The sequence below is a fragment of the Cyanistes caeruleus genome, chromosome 1, assembly GCF_971803275.1.
Source record: "Cyanistes caeruleus chromosome 1, bCyaCae1.hap1.1, whole genome shotgun sequence".
In the NCBI taxonomy this organism is placed as follows: domain Eukaryota; kingdom Metazoa; phylum Chordata; class Aves; order Passeriformes; family Paridae; genus Cyanistes; species Cyanistes caeruleus.
Window position 1 is genome coordinate 117,026,613 of NC_141701.1, and position 19,988 is coordinate 117,046,600.

Here is a 19,988-nt window from a genome sequence, read left to right on the forward strand (position 1 = left end):
GTCCTTTGACGGTCACCCACATAATAATATTAGTCAGTGAAGCTTCTACAGTCTCTAATGTATCATTTCTTTGATGTATATGCAGTAACATTTCCACAAATACAATTAGTTAAGTCATTATCACAGATCTTGATGCTTTGCAAAATTTTCTGTTAAAATGTTTAGGACTGTAGTTTATCCTGGGATATGTGTCCTGACTTTACCATGCTTGGTAAAATGGAGAAAAACAATTCATAACTTTTCCCTTTTTTTTCAGGCGATGGGTAAGGCTCCTGTTTGGACGTGAATTTCCTCTTCAGGATCTTCTGGTTGTCTGGGATGCTCTATTTGCTGACAGTATCACCCTGAATTTAGTTGACTACATTTTTGTAGCCATGTTGTTGTATATCAGAGATGCCTGTAAGTATCAGCTGTCTTACAAATTTTTTTTAAAGAATGCAGACCTATTCTCTGAAAGAAAAAAGGGACCTTAAAAATGCTTAATTTCATTGTGACTTATTTAACATATTGAAAATCGTTCCAAATACTAGGAGAGGAGCTATTTATTATCTGACATGGCCTGCTGTATTTATGAAACAAATTGTATCTTGGAGTTAAATGCAGGTTTGTTTTGTGAGTAGTTCTGTGTTTTTACAGGAAGCTGCAGATTTCATGTGCTCTGAGTGATACAGGCAAGTATAGAGCTCCACCTTCCGACCAAGCTCATGAATTGAGTAAAGCTTCCCTGTGACACTTGAAATATTTTTATTCTGTCCCCCTGTGAGAAAGGAGAAAATGAACAAGACAATGACTCACAATTTTTGAAGAGATACCTTGAATAAAACACAAAGATGAGTAGCAATTACTGAATATGTTTATTCGGTGCAAGAGTGGCATTTTAATAAAATTATTTTATTTAAGTTCAGTACACCTGAAATTTGTGCACAGGTGAATTTTTATAATTTAGCGATGACCAATAATATTAAGTTGGGACAAACAAGCAATCAAGAAAATTTTGTTAGCTTATATAATTGTAAATGGGAGGAGAAAGATCCATAATGATAATTGAGGCATTTATTTCTGTCCTATCAGATTCTGCGAAAAATTCTGTATGCAACTGATGCCACAAAGTATGCATTTCACAGCAAGATGTATGGCTGTCATTAAGTATATGAATTCTATAGCAAGTTATTCAGAGTTAAGTATATACCATCTGTAAGCTTTAGGTTATAACAAGGTCACATATTTGACACAATTTTGTATTCTAGGACATAGGAAGTTTTCAACATCTGTGGTTCTTATTTTAGGGCCCAGTCTTGAAAATATAATGTGGTACTTTACACGTACATGTTGTTCCACTGCCTGCCTTCATGTGTTTTTTAATTACTTTTTAATAAACATGCAGAATATAGAGCTACCTTTCATTCCTTTCAAAAAATGGGACATTTAATTCTGGTCAGAGGTTTCAAAATTAATGCTGATGTTTCAGGATGATCTGATTTCAGGTCATTATGTTTTGCAGTCTAAATCTTGCTTGTTTATATACAGTAAACTGAAGTAATTTAAAATTTTTGGTAGAGATATACTCTGAAGAGTCATGTAAGAATGTTTCTTACCATCAGTATTTTATTTTGTGTCATTGATTACCTTTAAAAAACCAGCACATTAGAACTGTGCTTCTAAGAAGCCTTTCTCTTCTTGGGGAGGAAAGTTGTTCTGCCTTTTTTTCTTTTGATATTTGCTGCTGAGGTACAGGTATCAGTAAGACTTAATAAAAATGTGAGCTAAAAATATGTTCCAGGCTTTTGTATGAAATGAGTCTCCCTGTTTTCTCTGAACTTCCCAGGCTTAGTAAATAGAGTAGTAAATAGCTTTGCAGTGTAGTACATTTACCCAAATGAGAGGCAAAGTCATCTGATCAGGACAGCAAATACTTCATATTTTGACTGTTTCTCTAATAAATAACTTCTTGTTCTACAGCTGGACCTAGTTAGTTCCTCTAAGCATAATAGAATAGAAGCAAAATAAAGTCATAAGTACTGTAAAGCTGAATCTATTTTTTCAAAGTCAAGTTCAAGCCATAACAATTTCCACAGTTCTTGATTACATAAAAAACCTTTTGTTATATATCTGTTAAAGAAAGTTTTCTGGTTTTTCTCATGTTTTTTATTGCTGATAATATTTGAGCTTTGAACAGAGTTCCAAGTTGTAGTAATTTTAAAAATAATTTCAAATAAACTAAGTATAAAAGCTTCTCTTTACTTGGTGAAAGGAAACATAAGCTCAAAACATCCAATGGTGATAATCATCTTTAATTTAAATAAACCATCGGGAAATTTTTAGTTCAGAAACTTTGAAACAATAAGAACAATAATAAAGCTTCTATGATATTCTGTTATAAAAATGTCAAATACAAGCAATTATAATAATACAGTACTCAAAGCATTTGAAAGTTTAGAAATTGTGCTGATTCTTTTATAACAACACATTTGGAGATGGGTGAAAGTTGCTGGTTTGAGAATTGATGAATTTTTTTTCTCTGCTATATTATGATGTTCTGAAGGACATGATTTTAAGAAAGTCTTATTTCTGCTGTATTTCTCATTTTTATTTTAGTTTTGAAATCCTTTGTTGTTGAAACAATATATTATGCAAGAAGAAGGGAACATCTAGATTATCAGATTATTGCTTATATATTTTAGAGATTATAGATACATAATCATGTACACAGCCATTCTGTAAACTGCTCTGTTCAGTTTTACATCTGTATCCAAGCAGATCTTTTTCTGTGGAGTGACAATCCTCACATGCCAAGTGTAGGGTTGTGTACCAGTGTAGCTGTTTTAATAATTTCCTGTGTTTCTTTGGAAAAATTCTTGCAATTTTTTTTTTTAATCTGTCAAATCAGAAGCATGAATATTTGCTTCTGTTTCACTAGTGTGAATATACATGCAGTTGTTGATGAAATCAGAATGGAGGGAAGGATGTGATGCAAAAATAGATGTATTTTATCTACTTCCTTCCAAGGAGGACAAGAATGAACAAACCTGGAAGACCTGTCTATATTTTGCATAGTAAATTAATGCCATTATTGAACCAGGAGCTAATTTTGACTGATCAGTATAAGTATATTTTTATCTTATTTCCACTTGAGGAGTAGGTATGGCCATTGTTAGAATTTAGTTTTTCATGTTTAAAAGCACTGTGAATATTTTGAAAGAAATATAGGAGCCATAGTTTCTTCTTAGAGGAACTGGTTGGATATTTTTGTTATAGTGCAAGATGTTCATTTGTCTATGTTTAACTCAATTTAGGGGCTACTAAGGAGAACACGGCTATGTGTAAAGCAGCAGGGGGGAGTAAGCCCACCCTTCCATGGTTATGAACTAATCTGGACATAGGATCAGTGACATCAAATATTAAACTTTTAGGAAATTAAATGTATCAGAAAATTTGGACTTTGTTGAGGACAGTACTGTGAATTTTCAGGTTTTCTACCCCATTACTGATGCTTGTATCCAGGGGTGGTTATTGGACCAACAGAGAAAGGTCAGTCTCTTCGACAGCAGAAGTAAGAAGGCAATTTGATGTTCCTCTGGGCACTGAATTAATAAAATATTATTAATAAAATTATTACAATATTAATAAAAGGACAGTAAGATTGTTTTCTTTATGGAAAGGAGTCTCTCTCTTCCTTTCCCTAGAAATGCCAGCAGCATTCTTCTTTGGGGAAGTGAGAACTTGTGGTTCACAGTAGAGATTGGATCCAGATGTGACTCTCACTAAGCCAATGAGAGAAGGAAAAGCACAGATAAAGAGCCATCGAGTTTTTTACAAGGCAGCTGGACACATCAGCTACAACTGAGACTGGATTTTTGTATTTCACAGAATCTCCTTCCAGAAACTTCATCCTACAGATTATTCTTAGATATCCATTAACACCAATAGGCATATGCAGTTTTGGTTTACTGCTCTTTATCATTAATTTTTAAAGAAATTGCCCCTTTGTTGTATAATATTACACATTTTGTCCTGAAGAGACAAGAATCATAGAGTGGTTTGGATTGGAAGGGACCTTCAAGGATTATCTAGACTAATCCTCTGGCATGGGCAGAGACATGTTCCACTAGAGCAGATTGCCCATCCAACCTGACCTGGAACACTTCCAGGGGCATCTGCAACATCTATGGGCAGCCTGTGCCAGTGATTCACCACCCTCACAGTAAAGAATTTCTCCCTTATGTCCAGTATACATCTGCCCTCTTTCAGCTTAAATATGTGGGAGAAATCCTGAAGATAAAAAGAAAACATATATAAAAGTTAAAAAAAAAAACATATAAAAGTTAGCAGGTCTTCCCTTTAAAGTGCTGGATTTTTTTTTACTTTCTGGATAATAAGGGTGAAGTCTGCACCATTAAAATAAATTAGTTTTTTTTTACATGTTTAGTTTTCTCTGTATCTGTGAGACAGCAAAGAACTGGTCCAGGAAAAATAAAGAAAATATATTTTTAATTCATTTTGCATTGCAGAATAGAACACATACTTATTTGTTTAAAAGAGAAACACATTGGTGTTACTGTCTATCATTTATTAAACTATTTAGCATTTAATATCAATATTCAGTGCTTTTATTTGCTTTGGTAAAAAGGCATCATGATCACAACTGCAGTCCAGTATCTTAAATTTGATTTACCTATGAGAGTTTGATTTGGTATGTTCTGTGTGGTGCTCATATTATACTCTGAAAGAACTCTGACGGAGGCCATTGTATTGTGTTCATTATGCCAGCTTTGTGACTTCAAGAAGAAAAAGCAGGTACCTGAATATGAACAAGAAAAACAAAGGGTAGGAAAAAGAACAGGCAGAACAGATAAAGAGTGAGTAGGATAAGTGAGTGCTTTACAAATGAAAGCAGATGTATGAAATTACAAGCTGTCGGATCAGCAACGGAAATGAAGATGATAAAGTGGTTCCTTACACAGATTATAATTATTCATTTTGCCCAGTCCTGCATCTTTTCCCCATAATCCTCTTGTTGAGGGAGGTAAGGTGCAGGAGGATATGAGGCTTATTCACATGAAAGAAAAGAAAGTAAACCGTTTAAATTTCTCTGTCCACAAAACTGCCCTTTATTTTCCTTTTTGTTGATTCAAAATATTTTGTATTTACAAAATCCCGATTAATTAAAGGAATTTTTTACTACAGCTAAAGTTCTCAGAATAATAAAGTTTGTTAGAAATTTATTTACAATTACTATTGTTGGAGGCTGTCTTTATGTTGCAGAGTGGAGGCATCATTAACAGGCATTGCTTTGACAGCTGTGGCAGATGGATTGCCTGGATTTAGATGGTGCAAAAGAAATGAAGTAGTTTACATAGACCTGCTTGAAAAGATGTCTTTAATAATTGCACTCATAATTAGATTGATTTGGGAAGGAAAGAAAAAAAAACAGAAGATGACAACAACAAGCAAAAAGCCATAGAGTATGCTTACATAGATTCAGAGGAAATCAAACAGATTAGAACAAAATTATAAAATTTAGCATAGCATGCTGAAAATTTTCTTGAATAAGTGAAAAAAATCTAAGCAAGTTAATTGTGTACTATATTTTTTAGTATTTATGAAATTAAAATCTAGTCTTTTCCTTTTTTCCTGAATATTTTGTGAAGTTTCTGATTTAAAAGAAAACAAGTTGTTGAATAATTTTACATATGCATAGGTATCTGAGCGTGTTTATGTATGCATATTTATGTATTTAAGAACAACATAAAATATATTTCAGCAAAACTCATCAGAGTGGGGCAAACGTATCATAAAGCCATAAATGTAAATTATCACATTTAAATGTGGAGGAGAGTCTGAAAAGTCCATGTCCCTTCTGCAGTACAGGACAAGTTCTTCAAGCTTTGCTGATGGTACTGCCCTGAGCTCCACTGACTGGGGAAGGCTGCAGGGGCACAAGTTTTGGAGGTCTGAATTGAAGCATCTGAATCTGGAGCTAACATAAATGTCTATGACATAAAGTCATAGTTTTAGAACTCTCCTTAATTATACTGGACCAAGTGCAGTCATGAGGCTTGATTATGTATATCTCCTTTTATTCTGAGCACTGCTTGAGTTCTGAGACCATGTGGGAAAAGACAGCCAAATCTGAACTGTAATGAATTTACTGAGAAGAGGTCTGTTTTGGAATATCAAAGTAAGACATTAATATTTTCTCTCTCTCTCTCTCTCTCTCTTATTTTCATTTTAATTCTAGTGATTTCAAGTAATTATCAGACCTGTTTGGGACTTCTTATGCATTATCCACCTATTGGAGATGTTCACTCCCTTATCCTAAGAGCACTTTTTCTACGAGATCCAAAGGTGAGATGCTCAATCTGTTAATACAAAAAGTAAATCACTGTAATAAAATGTTCTAAATGCTATGAAGTTGATAACAATCTACATTTTGGAAACTAAATGATAGTTTCAAGTTTCTTCTCACCTGACAAAAGAGCTGAAGGAAAGAGCTGGAAACAGAGTGTAAACAAGTTCCTTTACTCTTCAAAGGACACTTTGCTAAAGTTACCCAGGAGCTCTGGTAACTGCAAATGTACTCTTTAGAATAACTTTGCTTAGTATTCTGCACATACATCTTCAAGCATAAAGTATACTTTCCATGTACAAACAGTCATGTTGCTATTTAAAACCTAGTAAGCTGTATAGAAAGCATCATGCAATTTCATCTGAAAGACCTTTTTTATGGGATTTCTGGGATTAATCACTGTTAATCCTTAAAGCACTACCCCTGCCCAATATATAATGGTTATGTGATGGTTTCTGATTAAAAACAAGAGAGTGATGTTACAGCCTGTAAAAATTCACGTGTATAAAATGTGTAAATTCATAAATTTCATGCCTCATATTACTAGCATGCAGTTTCTGATGTACTCATCTATAGAAAAAAAGAAACCTCCTCCTGTTTTAAAACAGCATGTGTATACATGTGGGTATAATATACAGGAGACTCACTATATAGTGGATAAAGTGCTTGAGATGAAGCTGTACACAGTAATCTTTGCATGCTCAGATCTCTGGCAGATAGCAGAATTTGTGCTCCTGGTTTTGAACTGTCTTTGTACATGTCCCATTAGTAGGTTGCCAGTGTAAAGTCTGATTTCCCCTCATCTTCTTGATGCACAACATCTTTGAAAGCAAAGAATTCATCACTTCTGAACTCTGACTGCCTTCTGCAAAATTTCATTCAGTACCAGTGTTTACACTTTTATGGATTAAGAAAAAAATTGTCTCTTTGTTTTTCTATATCAGTTTTTTGCAGAAATCTGCATCCTTATAGTTGCTTTTTTTCATTCCTCTCAGGCACAAAGATTTCTTTCATGATGAGAAGTAAAGTGTATCTTCTTCTCAGTGTTTAAGAAAGTTTCTAACGTTAGATCGCAGGAATCTTTCTTAAGATTTTGGCAGCAGTCTGTGAAATCAAACTGCCCAGCATTTATTTATGTACTTCCATAGCAAAACAAGATAGAAATATTTTTTAGAAGAAAGATACAAAGGGAGGAAAATTTTACTCAGTTATACATCTGAATTCAATATGTAATCTGTCATTTATTGAAGAGATATGTTAAACAATAAACTGATTACTAATTATTCATGTATCTCTGAAATGTGCCAGGCAGCATACAAGATACCCTACCAGCTGAAGAGGGCAAAAATTAACCACCAACTTCCCACAAAGAGCCTTAATCACTATTCCATTCCTTATGCTCTTGTGTCTAACAGAATGAAGTTGTCAGGCTCATAAGGCCTTGGTGTCCTATTAATTAACATTCTCTGGTGGGCCTTGAACACCTTTCAGATGAATACTGGATGTAGTTCTACCATGTCTTTCATGTAGTTCTCCCTTTGCTCAGGTGAATTAGTGCTTGAAACATTTTGATGCAGAGTGCTAGTTGCTTTGTCAATTTAAATGTGATAAAATGCAATTGTTTCTCATTAATGAGCTGTACTTTTCTGCTTGGAAAATACTCTGAAGGCTGAGAAGTTCTGATTTCCAGAGAATGAAGAGCCTAAGGGACTTGAAAGCACCTCTAATTTTATATTGGGTCTATGTGTTGAGGCTGAATAAACAGATCAGGACTTCTTACAGTAAGGAACTAAAACTGCTCTAAAGGATCATTCTAAAACTAAAACATTGCTCCTGCTCTGAGAAATAAATTTATTTTCAAGGCTATAATTTGAGTACCTGCTTCTTACGTTTTCCTAGGTGTGACTTTCCATTTCACTTAGGTATCTGTAAGCATGTATTTGTTCAGTCTCTTTTTTCCATATATCTGAAATAGAGGTCTTGGTGTTCTGTAAGACCTATACACAAACATTTACAAGTCTGTCAACATTTTTCATTAAAAGGAATGAAAGGGAAGACTCAACAAGGCATCATGGGTGCTGTAGGAGTCCAAAGTCAGTGCACAGATTATATACAAAAATAAGTGGGAAAATTATGATACATTTTTGCTAGTTGCATAGAAATAATTCAGTTTGCCCTTATTCTCTATGCAGATAGAAGGAGATTGGAAGAAATGGCAGAGATTTTAGCCTGTAGTGCCACTTATATGTGGTGATTAACAAATCCAGTGCTTAATTATTTTGCTTCCTTCTTTGTTGTTTTCCTGTGCATTTCTCCATCACAAGCTTCTGGTTTCTAATAGGAAATTACATTTGGTTCAGTGCAATTTTATCTCACCTTATCCAGGGCCGAGTTTTTCTGCGTGGCATTTCTTCCAAGAATTTGCTTGGGTTTTAATATGTGAAATCAGAGAACTCTTCTCTGAGAGACTGTTACATGGTCCAGTAGCTTATTTCATTATTTGTTGAACATACCAAGAATGTTTAGTGTTGTTCCAAATATCTGAGAGAGGCTTGCTTTCTGCTCCTTGGAGCTTTAAATTTCAGCTTGACGAGAAATGAAGTTTAGAAGTCGTGGCCAGTTGGAAACAGGAATCTATCTCTTGCAGGCTTGCTAATATGTATGTTGACTCCCATATTATTTTTGCAGATAGGAAAATACCAAGTTATCTTACAGAGGGGAGGTTGTGGGGTATTTGGACTAAGAAAGGTTGGAGGTAGGTGGATAAGGCCAAAAGGAATCTTGTCATAAATGGTGAAGTTGTTTTCAGATACAGCTTTTCCATCTGTAACTTCCAATTCTAGAGATAACCTGGGTTTGTATATGTCTATTATTTTTTATCTTTCCTTGCTCTGACATAACAGGTATTTCCTTCTCACTTTTTGTCATATAGTCTACCAGGAGAGTTAAACTTAGGCTTGGTGAACCTGCTGCATTTTGTTTGCCTCTTTTCACTGCAGTCATCACCAGGAGAGCAACCTAAATATCAGAAGAAAGCTGTACTTAAGAGATGGAGGGCATTTTTTTCTTAAAGATGGACGAGTACAATATCCTGATCTTTTGTGAAATCAAACCTTACCAGAAGCCTTAGCATTATTCAGTATTAACAATAATATGAGAAGTAATTAGTACTTGCCATTAACCTAACGCTTGCAGCAGCTCTCCTGTTCACTTTGCGAACCCCAGTTGGCAGTTGAGAGAACATTTTAGATAGCACATCCCTGATATTTTTCAGTGCCATAGAAGAGAAATACACATCTCTGTAATAGCTGAAAACAAGTTAATGCACCTGTCTCTGACGGGGGGGCCTGAGAGATGCTAATTTTACTGGCATGAGTATGGATCAATGCAGAATAATTGAATTTCAGCCTTTTCTGCATTTGGCTAGCTCCACTTCCTAGGAAAACATGGAATGAAAAGCTCAAATCAGTGTTGTTGTCTTTCCATAGGGTGATAAAGTTAACCTGCTTAGCAGAGTATTTGTTTCACATTTCTAATCTTTGAACAGATAATTGCCTCAATTATTTATATTAAAGTAACTTCTATGCACTTACAGTCCTTCTGAATATAACAGTAGAGCTTCTTATGGAAGAATGGGCTATTAAAATTGTGTATATGTGAAATGAAAAAATAAGGGAAGGTTCTTTTATGTATATCCAAAAACATATACTGAAGGTGTGTGTCTGCATATTTAATACACCTCAAGTGGCTCATTTTCTTCAGTTTTTTTCCTTATCAAAACCATTGAGCACTGTTAATTTTCACAGCAAAGGCAGCAAAATTAAGAAGTAGAGATATGGAGATAGGGCATTGGAAAAATATAAAGTGATTAAAAAACATACTTCTGACTAGAGTTGTTCAAATAAAAAAAAAAAATTTAAAAACCCAATTAGAAACAAAAGTCATAGAAAATGTGAACATATTGTGTTCCTTAAATAACCAGATGTTCTTTACTTCCTGAAGGCAGCCAGGGCTAGGAATAAAAGGTTTAAAACTATTGTTTTAAGTTAACTGTGAATTTTGAAAATCTGTTTTCACCCTTTAGCGAATAAAATTCTAATACAGCAACATAAGCAAAGTAATTTTCATCTTTGGGTGTTCTTATTTGTATGTTTTTCTATGTTGAAGTGTTAACCTTATCACAATGACTTATTAGAAAACTAAAACACTACATTGAGTATTACAGTTTTGCACCGCATACTAAGAACCTGACAACTGTCCTTTGTCTGAAAGCTTCCTGTATTTATTCTTCTTTTTTCTATAAAATAGGTTTGCTTTCAGATATTTTAGCATGGTGAGTTGTCCCATTCATTGAGCAAACTAGTTAGGAGTCTAATTCAGTGGAGACTATCATAAGCTATCAATTACAAAAAAAAAAAAAAGAAAGAATGTGCTTGGTTGACGGAAATTAGTTTGTTGCTTTTGCTAATAATATTATAACTACTGCTGCTGATATTTTCTCAACATTGTATTTTAGCTATTTGCTGACATTGAAGATGGCTATATTATAATATTAAATTCTAGCTAAATCCATGGAGAAGCATACATGACATTTCAAAGAAGTCATATTAGTTCATCATGACTGAAATTACACGTACTGCCAGAAAACTTAAGCAATAAAATACGGTCATGATCGCTCATATAAGGAATAGTTGGAAAAATATGCATGCTAGCTTTTAACACTATTCACTATCTGAGCAATGTGTGACAAGGGGAAAACACATTGCTGAAATTTTGAACCAAACTCTTTGTACATTTATTTTCAGCTGAATTTTCTTCTTAAGTAGCTGCCACCGTCTCATAGTTTTCTCCAAGCTGGTTTCATGTGCCTGAAAGGCTGTTGAGTTTCACTTTCTTCTTCTTCAGATAAATTCTTTTCTATACACTCATTAACTGAGGTGCCGCTGCAGAGCTGCAACTGTCCTTTGAACGCTGCCGTTATGTCAGTATTGTTGTTTTGCCGTTTGTGGCAGGAGAAAAGCAGGTTTGGCGTTGTTTTGTTTGTTTGTTAGCATTGTGTGTGCAATCTGGCATTAATTACCTCTCTTTAATGACCAGATTGCAGCCAATCAGAAGTTGGGATCTGGCGCTGCTCCGGCATTAGCAGCTCATTAATTTGTACCTCCACACAGAGGTACTGCTGGGGTGCGGGTCCACTTCGTTACAGGGGTACCAGCAAGGGGGAGCGAGACTCTGAACAAACATTTTTGCTTTTTAGTTTTTGATCATGAAGAATGTGACTGATATTTCAGGAGCAATAATACATTGGTGGGGAGGCGGGGGTAGGTGCATGAAATGTAAGTTATCAGGAAGCTGGGATAATGGATATCCTAGTGCAGAGAGTTGCCTGACTGAGTAAGGTCACCTGTACTTTAAAGGAGAGTTACCTTTACATGGGATACTATTGATAAAGGAAATGAGGTTTTCCAAAAAAGCTAACTACACATCTCTTCATCTGGGAGAAAAGGACTTAGAAGAAACAAAAAAATAAATGCATTTACTTTTAGTGATTCACAGAGAACTTCTATTTGCCTTAATTTCTGAAAGTTTAAGATCTTGCATATTCAATGCAAGGTAGATAGATTTTTGTGGACACAAATGTGGCACCATTCTCAACTGGACCTCTGCTTTTATAACCACATTCAATTTCTTGTAGTGAACTCAAGCATTTTGATGTTCTAACATCCCCATTTGCAAATACAGTGAGGTTAGATGTAATATAAACAACCTCACTTTAAATAAATTAATGGTTTTTTCTGTAACTGCATGATAAGCTTTTTAATGGTGGCCATGATATTAACTTACTCTTTGTTTACGTTCATGTTCTTAAAACGAGAAACTTGTATTTTCAATGAAATAGTCTATGCTTTGTTTTAAGAATTATTGATTTAAATATTCAGTTATTGTGTTTCATTAATAGAATAAGGTATGACAGGCGGCTAAGAGTTTAATGATAAATTACTTGGAATAACCATGTTGCCATAGTACCCCATAAAAATAGTAAGTGTACCATGAATTAAAAATCTGCTTCATTTTTGTACATTTGTTTCAACACCTTCTTTCCCAGTGCACCTATGCATTTTAGAATACAAAAAGGCTACATGGTCAATACTTGTGATACAATAGCTTTGTTATCTCTCACAAAGTTCATTGCAATCTCTTCACTGGTGCATTAACTATTTAATCAACCCACCATAAAATAGTCATCCTCAATATATATCCTGTATGTCACAAGCGATATTTTCACAAAAAAAAAAAAACTTGGAAAGCGGTTGATTAGTCATCTAGTCAAGACTTTTCAAATGAGAAACCTTTCAAAGTCCTTCTCATTCTGCAGCACCATATGCAAGTCAGTAGTCATCACTCGAGGGAGAAAGCTGATCTCCTGGATTGCCAATGGCAACGCAGTTCCCAAGTGTTGCTCTCTCCTTAGTGTTGCACACACGGGCCAGTTGTGTGGGTAAGAACTCACGAATACTGTATCCATCTAAGCTAAACAACCATTACGTTTAAATTAATAGGAATATGGTGGGAAATAATATGGAATAAAGCCAAGCTTCCAGAACAGTGACACCTCTCATAGTTAAAGCCATGTAGGATGGTGCAGAAGAAAGGAGGTGTCCCAGTTCCGTGTGGGGCCAAGCAAGATGGTGCTGCAGTGCCCTGCTGGCAGCAAGAGCAGAGCCCAGCCAGGTGACTTCGTTGTCCTCATTGCACATCTTGTGTGGCCCAGCACGAAGGACAGCCACTGGCCTCCTTAAGGGCAGGAAAGAGTGGGTGGTGTGCCTGCTGATTTCTGGGAGGGTCAGGAGGTGCAGAGTCTTTCAAAGGAAGTGGCTAAAGTTGAGTTAGGAACTACTGTTTCTACTTTTGACTAACATTTGACAAGAGGGACCAGAAAGTTCTCTTTGGAAGACAGAATTTTTAAACTGTTCCTTCTATTTGAGCAGGTTGACATCCTGAGTAGCAAAATAAAAGCAATTCTGATTGTAATTGCTGCTAAAGCAAGAAGATGAAGCATTTTAAGCTCTTAATTACTTTAGCTACCAATAAAACTTATTGCTTGTGAATTTCTTGGGGCCGTTTCTTTTAGTTGATAGGTTTACTTCTGTTTAAAAAGTCATCTAAAGCTGCTGACTCTCTCCTAAAAAGTAATAATGTTATTTATAAAATTACACTTATAAAATGTATTTAACAGTGTTAGAGTGAGGTGATTATGGTTCTTCTTATGTGCAACCTGACAATTCAATTAATCATTTCTAGTTTGCAAGGTAGTTTATCAAAAAGAAGCACTTAAAACACTTAAAGCACTTTGATTCTACCTAATCAAAAGTTCCCCATGTCATAATTTATTTACTAAAATTTGCAAAACGCAAACTGTGAGTTATATAAAAATTGATTCATAACTTTTCAATAATATATGAAAGATTAACTACTGAATCATATCCAACCTATTATGATGGAATTTGAGTTCTGACTCTTCTGATACAAATGTAGATATACTGCTTGTGTACCTACATATTTTATATAAATATTAGTGTATCAATTGTAATGAAGGTTATTTGTGTGCATTTGTATTGGAAAGTGCTCCTCTGAAAGAGCAAAATCCTGTCAAGATACAACGGGGAATGGTATGTTTTATCCTTTGCTGTAAGTTTTTATGGAAAAATAAGTTTGGAAATGGTATGTCTTTTGTCCTTTGTCTTTTTAAGGAGCAGTTGTGATCAAAATGTTTCTCTAGGATAATGCTTCATGATTGGAAGCCTAAATGAAAGGAGTTGCTTGTCCCACAGTACCAGGCCCATAGCTTTTCTCTGTGTTTCACAAGAAAAGACTTGAATGTCATATTCCTTTTGGTGTGGTGTGTGTATAGGGCTCTGTGAATGAGCTTTTTTCACTCCCCTGGGGACCTTTTTCAAGTGGTTTACGTAGCACATTACACACAGAGCATGAATTATTCTGTTTCTTCCCGTCATAGCAGAAATAACCAAACAGCACCTTAAAATGTTCTTGTTTTTCCCTGATATGTGAGATTTGTGTACAAGCATGTATCTGGAGAAGATGTAATGCTGTAAGTGTGGTTACAAGGGTTGTATAAGTATAAGCTTCAGATAACTGCATTACTCACAAAGCCATCAGTGAGTTATGCAGGTTGTCCAAAACGAGTGCCAGTAAAACCATAATGTGGTAGCTTTTCTGTACATAAAGATGTCATATTTTAAATCTCATAATTTGGAGCATTCCAGGGTTTAAAGCGAGGCTTGCTGTGTGTTCCCTTCAAAAGCCTGGAGCTTTCCTCCACAATGTTGTAAAACTCCTGTTCCTAACTGTGCGAGGCTGCAAGATGCCAGAGCATAAATCTGTCACGGGGTAGAGCTGAACACTGTCAGATTTATACCTCACTATTTAGTTAATTTACTTCTTAAAACCAAAGGTTCAGCTGAAAAATAGGCAACTAAATTAAGAGGCAGATTTAAAAGGTACTTAAGCGATTCTGTTGATGCAAGATGGGGATTTTACACAGGTTATGAACTTGAACATTGGCAGGTCGGAGTCTTTTTGTCTGGAATATCAATAAAAGCTGATTTGGTAGGATTTGATCTACCTGTTAAAATGCAATATGCTGTAATACTATAAATGAAAATAAAAAAAGGCTTCCCAAGCAGTTAGGACAAGAAGCCAAAATACACAACTAGAAATTTCTTTCAGTCAAGTCACTGAAGCATTTTTAAATCTCACTTGTCATTTTTTTTTCAGTTCTTCATCTCTTGTCATAGAATGCCCATGTGAGAGAAAGCATGTGTGTATGAAGTTAAAAACAGACCATAACGCACAGTATTTAAAATATCTCCTTGGTGTCTGAAATTTCTAGTTGCCAGGGGAATGCAGGGTTGTCACGTAACAAAACTGGAGATAATTTATTTCAGCCTTATCAGAGTTCAGGGGTGTCTTCCATTCTTGACCGAATTAACTGAATTTTCTTTCATTTTCTGTTTTTTCTGGGAAATTTTGTTGCTTAAGGGGAAAAAAGAAAAAAAAAACCTCCTTAATTTTCGTTAGAAACAATTAAATATGATAATTCTTCGTGGTGTTATTGCATTGTAAATAACAAGGTCCGTGATTGAGACCCTTAGCATCTTCTGAAAAATGTAAACAGGAAGCATTATTCCCAGTTTGAGGATTATGGCATTCCTTTGCCAACACCAATATTAGTGCATGGATCTCCTGACTCCTGTGATTAAAGGAAATTCTTTATTAGTTCTGTGCAGTGTACCCTTCATGTTGTGCTGCTTTCATACACAGGGTTGATCAATCTGTGTTTTGGACAGTATTTTGCTCTTGGCCTTGAACCACTTTGGAATTGGCAGTAGCACCTTATGTTATCTAATGTCTTGCTGGGTTTTTTCATTCTAAAAACTCAGTGGTTCATAGGTGGATAAAATACCTTTTGTGCTCCAGCAGGTTGCTTGCAGCAGAAGGTATAATAAGGGAGGAGAATTAGCAGGTGAAAAGAAAGGTTTGTTTGTTTGGGGAATGGTTTTTTGCTTTGGATGCTTTGGAATTTGGGATGGGTTGGTTGTTTAGTGTACAAAATACTGTGATATGTTTCTGTAATGTTAAGCCTTTGTTTATACTGTATAAACAAAGTGTTCATGTGAGGTGGTGACAGCTGCTTAAATATCTGACAAATGAATAAAAAGAGTAAAGGTGAAATTATCTCTCATTTTATTAGGTAAAAATTAGTAAATACTTCATAGTAATTATTAGTGCCTAATAGAAAAACTGCTGCTGAACTGAACAAACTGTATCCACATCTCAGCTGCTATATTTCAGCTCTGTTCCCATTCAAATATTTTGTCATGTTTATGTCATCTTTAATGAAGAAAGTAGCATAGATGATCTAGCAGGAAAAGGTCAGCCTTTCCGGACCGATCAGTCCTATTTGAATTTGGGGTCACATGATCTTCCAACTTCCATTAGAAACAAATGAAAAGGAAAAAAAAATAGGATTTTAATACAAAAACATCTTAGGCAGTACAAGAATTATGAAGAAATCCAATATTGCCATGTCAGCTGACAAGGGGAAAAAGAAGAAAATTGGCTCCCTAAAAATAATTGTTTAAATAAAAAAAAAAAGTGGAACAACATTCCATCATGATCCTTCTCTTCTTTTTACATATGTTTGGTTCAGTCTGGGTTTTGTTTTAGGCTTAAAATATTAGTAGTTTAGGGGAAAAAACAATAAATATTTGGATAATATATTGGAAAAAATTTTTTTTTAAAAACTTGCATTTGACACTAGTGAGATGATTATTTTGGTCAGCCTATTGCACCTGGATGTAAAATTCACTGCTGCTATTTTGTTTGTTTTTTCTCTGTTGCATTGAGGTTATCTAGTCTCAGATACAATCTATTAAGTGGAGAATTTTTTTAGTAGCTGAGGTTTTCCCACCTGTCTACCCTAAAACACCTGCAACATATGTTTGTGTAACCCTGCAATGCTTTGTGGTTTGGGCCTTGAGAAATTCCCCCAGAGCTTTTTGCTTATAAACAGCTGAGCAATTCATTTCTCTAATGACAAGTGGTTTTCCCTTGGTATTGAGGCAATAGCATGTTTGCTAAAATAAGTCTCATTTTTCATTAGATATATTGAAAATCTTTTTTCATTCTTGTCTCTTATTCTGAACCTTCAGATTTTGTGCAAAACTGTATTGGATTTTTTTCCCCCTTGTTAATAAAACCAAAAAGAGAGAAAAGAAAATACCTCAGCAAAGAAGAGTGTTATCAAGATTCCTCCACTTGCACCTGCATGTAAACTTTTAAACATGCTGTAAATTCAGGGGATGAGGTATCAGGTACGTTGTAGAACAGCCGGTGACTTCTGCCACACACGAACATGCTTTGCTGTATCCTGTCTATTCCGTGTGCAGCGTGATGTGAAATGTCTCCAGAAGCCAGGGAGGAAAAGGGGCTTACTTGGGAATTTGAGCCATATGGAGCAGGATCCTTAACTGGTGGGAGTTGTTTTTCAGCAGTTTGTGCAGGTTTAGGGAATCGGCCTCATTCAGTGTGACCACAGCGTCAGTCCTTTGCCCTGGGAGAGGGTAAGGGCAAACAGAAAAGTCCCTGAGAACGTCCTGGAATGGATTGAGTTGGTCTGGGGGTGGCTGGGAATAGTCAGGAGGACAGGGAGAGGACTTCAGAGGCAGGAGTGCCTCGGAGACACCTGGAACATTTTCAGGCTTTTTTTCTCTTTGGACTGTGGCTGATACATTTTGAAGAGACAAAGTCCAAAGTCACATCAATTGCTATGTGTTTCTATATGTGAATTTCATACACTGTCTTAAAGCATAAACTGGGCATTTTCTACCAGCTGAAACTATGTTGACTCTAAATAGAAATTAAGGTTAGAAGAATTATAAATCCAGCAGACTAATCCTAGAAGATGGGTGTGGGGAAGGGGGGCTGGGGGGGAGGGTGTCCTAGTATTGTCACAGACAGCTTTTCTCTGATTTCTGCACTCTCTTTCCTTACTAGGGGAAAATCATATATGTGTTAATCTATACAATGCCCTCAGCCCTCACACAATTTCTTGGAGCTATTCAACAAACTATAAATTCAAATTGTATAAACTATATATATTTAAATACAAATTTAAATTGTCATTTTAACGTTATCCTTTTAAGAAAAAAATATTTTATCTGAGTTAGTAACAAAATAATGTACATAAATTGAAAAAGAAAAGGAATAACTTATTTAAGTAAAGAAAAATACAAATTCTAAATTGCACTGTGTAGGAAAAAAACAGTTGCTGTGAATATTTTAAGCAACAGAGGTATGTTTTTTTGTAAAGAAATTTAGTCCTTAGTTCTAATAAATAGGTTGTAATTTAGGGGACAGCTCAAATTGAATGTTTAGAGAGGGTAATTACTTAAAGATTCTTAAGGAACAAGCATAATAATTGTGTAGGTTTTCTATTCTGCTTTTTATGTTTAACTTACTGAAATGGTTGAAAAGAATACAAAACTTAAAGGACAACCACAGTGACATAAAGATCATAATCTTCAAAATAACGTAATTTTTACTGTCTGAATTTCAGTTTTCAGAAGTATTTAAATTTTCTGTGGTAATACTTCACAGATATATGTCTGCTAACATATATATCAGGTTAGGTTTCTTTAAATATTGAAATTTTTTGAGGGGATATCTCAGAGGTTCTACAAAAGAAGTTGCAGTGGTAACCCTTGGCATTTACTATATTGCATTTCTAATGTTTTTTCAGAGAGATTTTTTTTCACTGCATGTAATAGTACTTTAAACTGCGTCTTCCTTGGATACCTTTAAACCTCATAGGAATTTAAATAGTCCCCTGTGAAAGTAATGCTTGAGCCTCATTCATATGTTTGAGTTAGATGTTATTCCTATTAATGGCTTTAAGTGCTTAGATAGTAGATCAGCTTTTCATGTCTTCAATCGCTTGTCATTTCTGCATAAATATGTTTCAAGATACTGTTCCACATGGTCTTTTCCTCTTGTTTTTGTTTTGGGTTTTTATTTAATTCATCAGCAATGTGTAATAATCATTTTCATTATTTATTGGGTGGTGAAAAAGAAATTTCAATGTTTTTGCTAACTATCAATATATACTGAGTTATTGGAAGCAAATTGCAAATCTGGCTAGCACCTGGTTACTTGTACTTTTACTCTTCAACCTTATCCTTCAAAACATGTAAAGAAAGAAGTTTCTTAATTCAGAGGAGAAAAGTTACACTGTTTGATTATTCACACAGAAGTTGCAGAACCATCGGTTATCCTCGTCACGTCATTTTGGATTTGATTATCATAGAAATGTATTGAATTACCAAACTAGAGCAATAGTAACTAAAGCTGATTCATTGTTATTGCTGTCAGTTGATGAGGACTGACTTTCAAGCTCTGTCAATAGGTAGAGTTATTCAAACATTGTTTTTATAACAGGAGATGAAAAATGTAGAACAGCCATTACAGTGTGGGTGGTAGGATAGATGAGAATTTTTTTAATGCCTGTCTAATAGCTTTTAGTAATTTCATTTTTTTAATGAACATTACAAACATATATGTTTAAAATGTTTATTGTGTTTCCAAAGAAAGAAAATTAGACATTTCATACAAGATTAAGTCTAACTGCAGGAAACAATTTGGAAATTCCCACCTTTAATTATGCTTTCAGAAATCATTCTGGCCTTTGGTATTTACCAATTCTATAAATTTTCTTCCCTCCTTATATGCTCATGCAATGTTTTGGTCTTTAAAATTCAAGCCTTGTATCCTCCTCCAGAAACAAGGTTTTCAAGGAAGGAAGGCTATCTGTAGGTACATGGGAAATGACAGGGTAAGACTGTAAATACTCCAGTCTGCAATGAAATTTGGAGAGCAAATATATCACATGTGAAACTGAAACACCTGAAGACTGACTGTCAAAAATGTAATGTACTCTCACCTGTGAACAATGGTTTTGAGAAGGTCAATGCATGGTTCACTAAATCTGTATTTACAGGACTTAAGGCAGGACTTAAGGCAGATCAGAATATAAGGCAACAGCCAATAAATGATTAAACCCTTG

At 35.0% G+C, this 19,988-nt stretch overlaps 1 protein-coding gene across 27 annotated transcripts in view; it reads left to right on the forward strand.

Annotated features, from left to right (window-relative positions):
* The window catches only part of TBC1D5 (TBC1 domain family member 5), a 316,569-nt gene that overhangs the window by 237,303 nt on the left and 59,278 nt on the right, over positions 1-19,988 (forward strand). For all 27 annotated transcript variants that reach the window (XM_086852156.1, XM_086852083.1, XM_086852111.1 and 24 more), the window contains 2 exons: positions 257-399; positions 6,239-6,345. In XM_086852156.1, the coding sequence (XP_086708282.1) occupies positions 257-399; positions 6,239-6,345 (250 nt within the window). The remainder of the gene's footprint in view (positions 1-256; positions 400-6,238; positions 6,346-19,988) is intronic.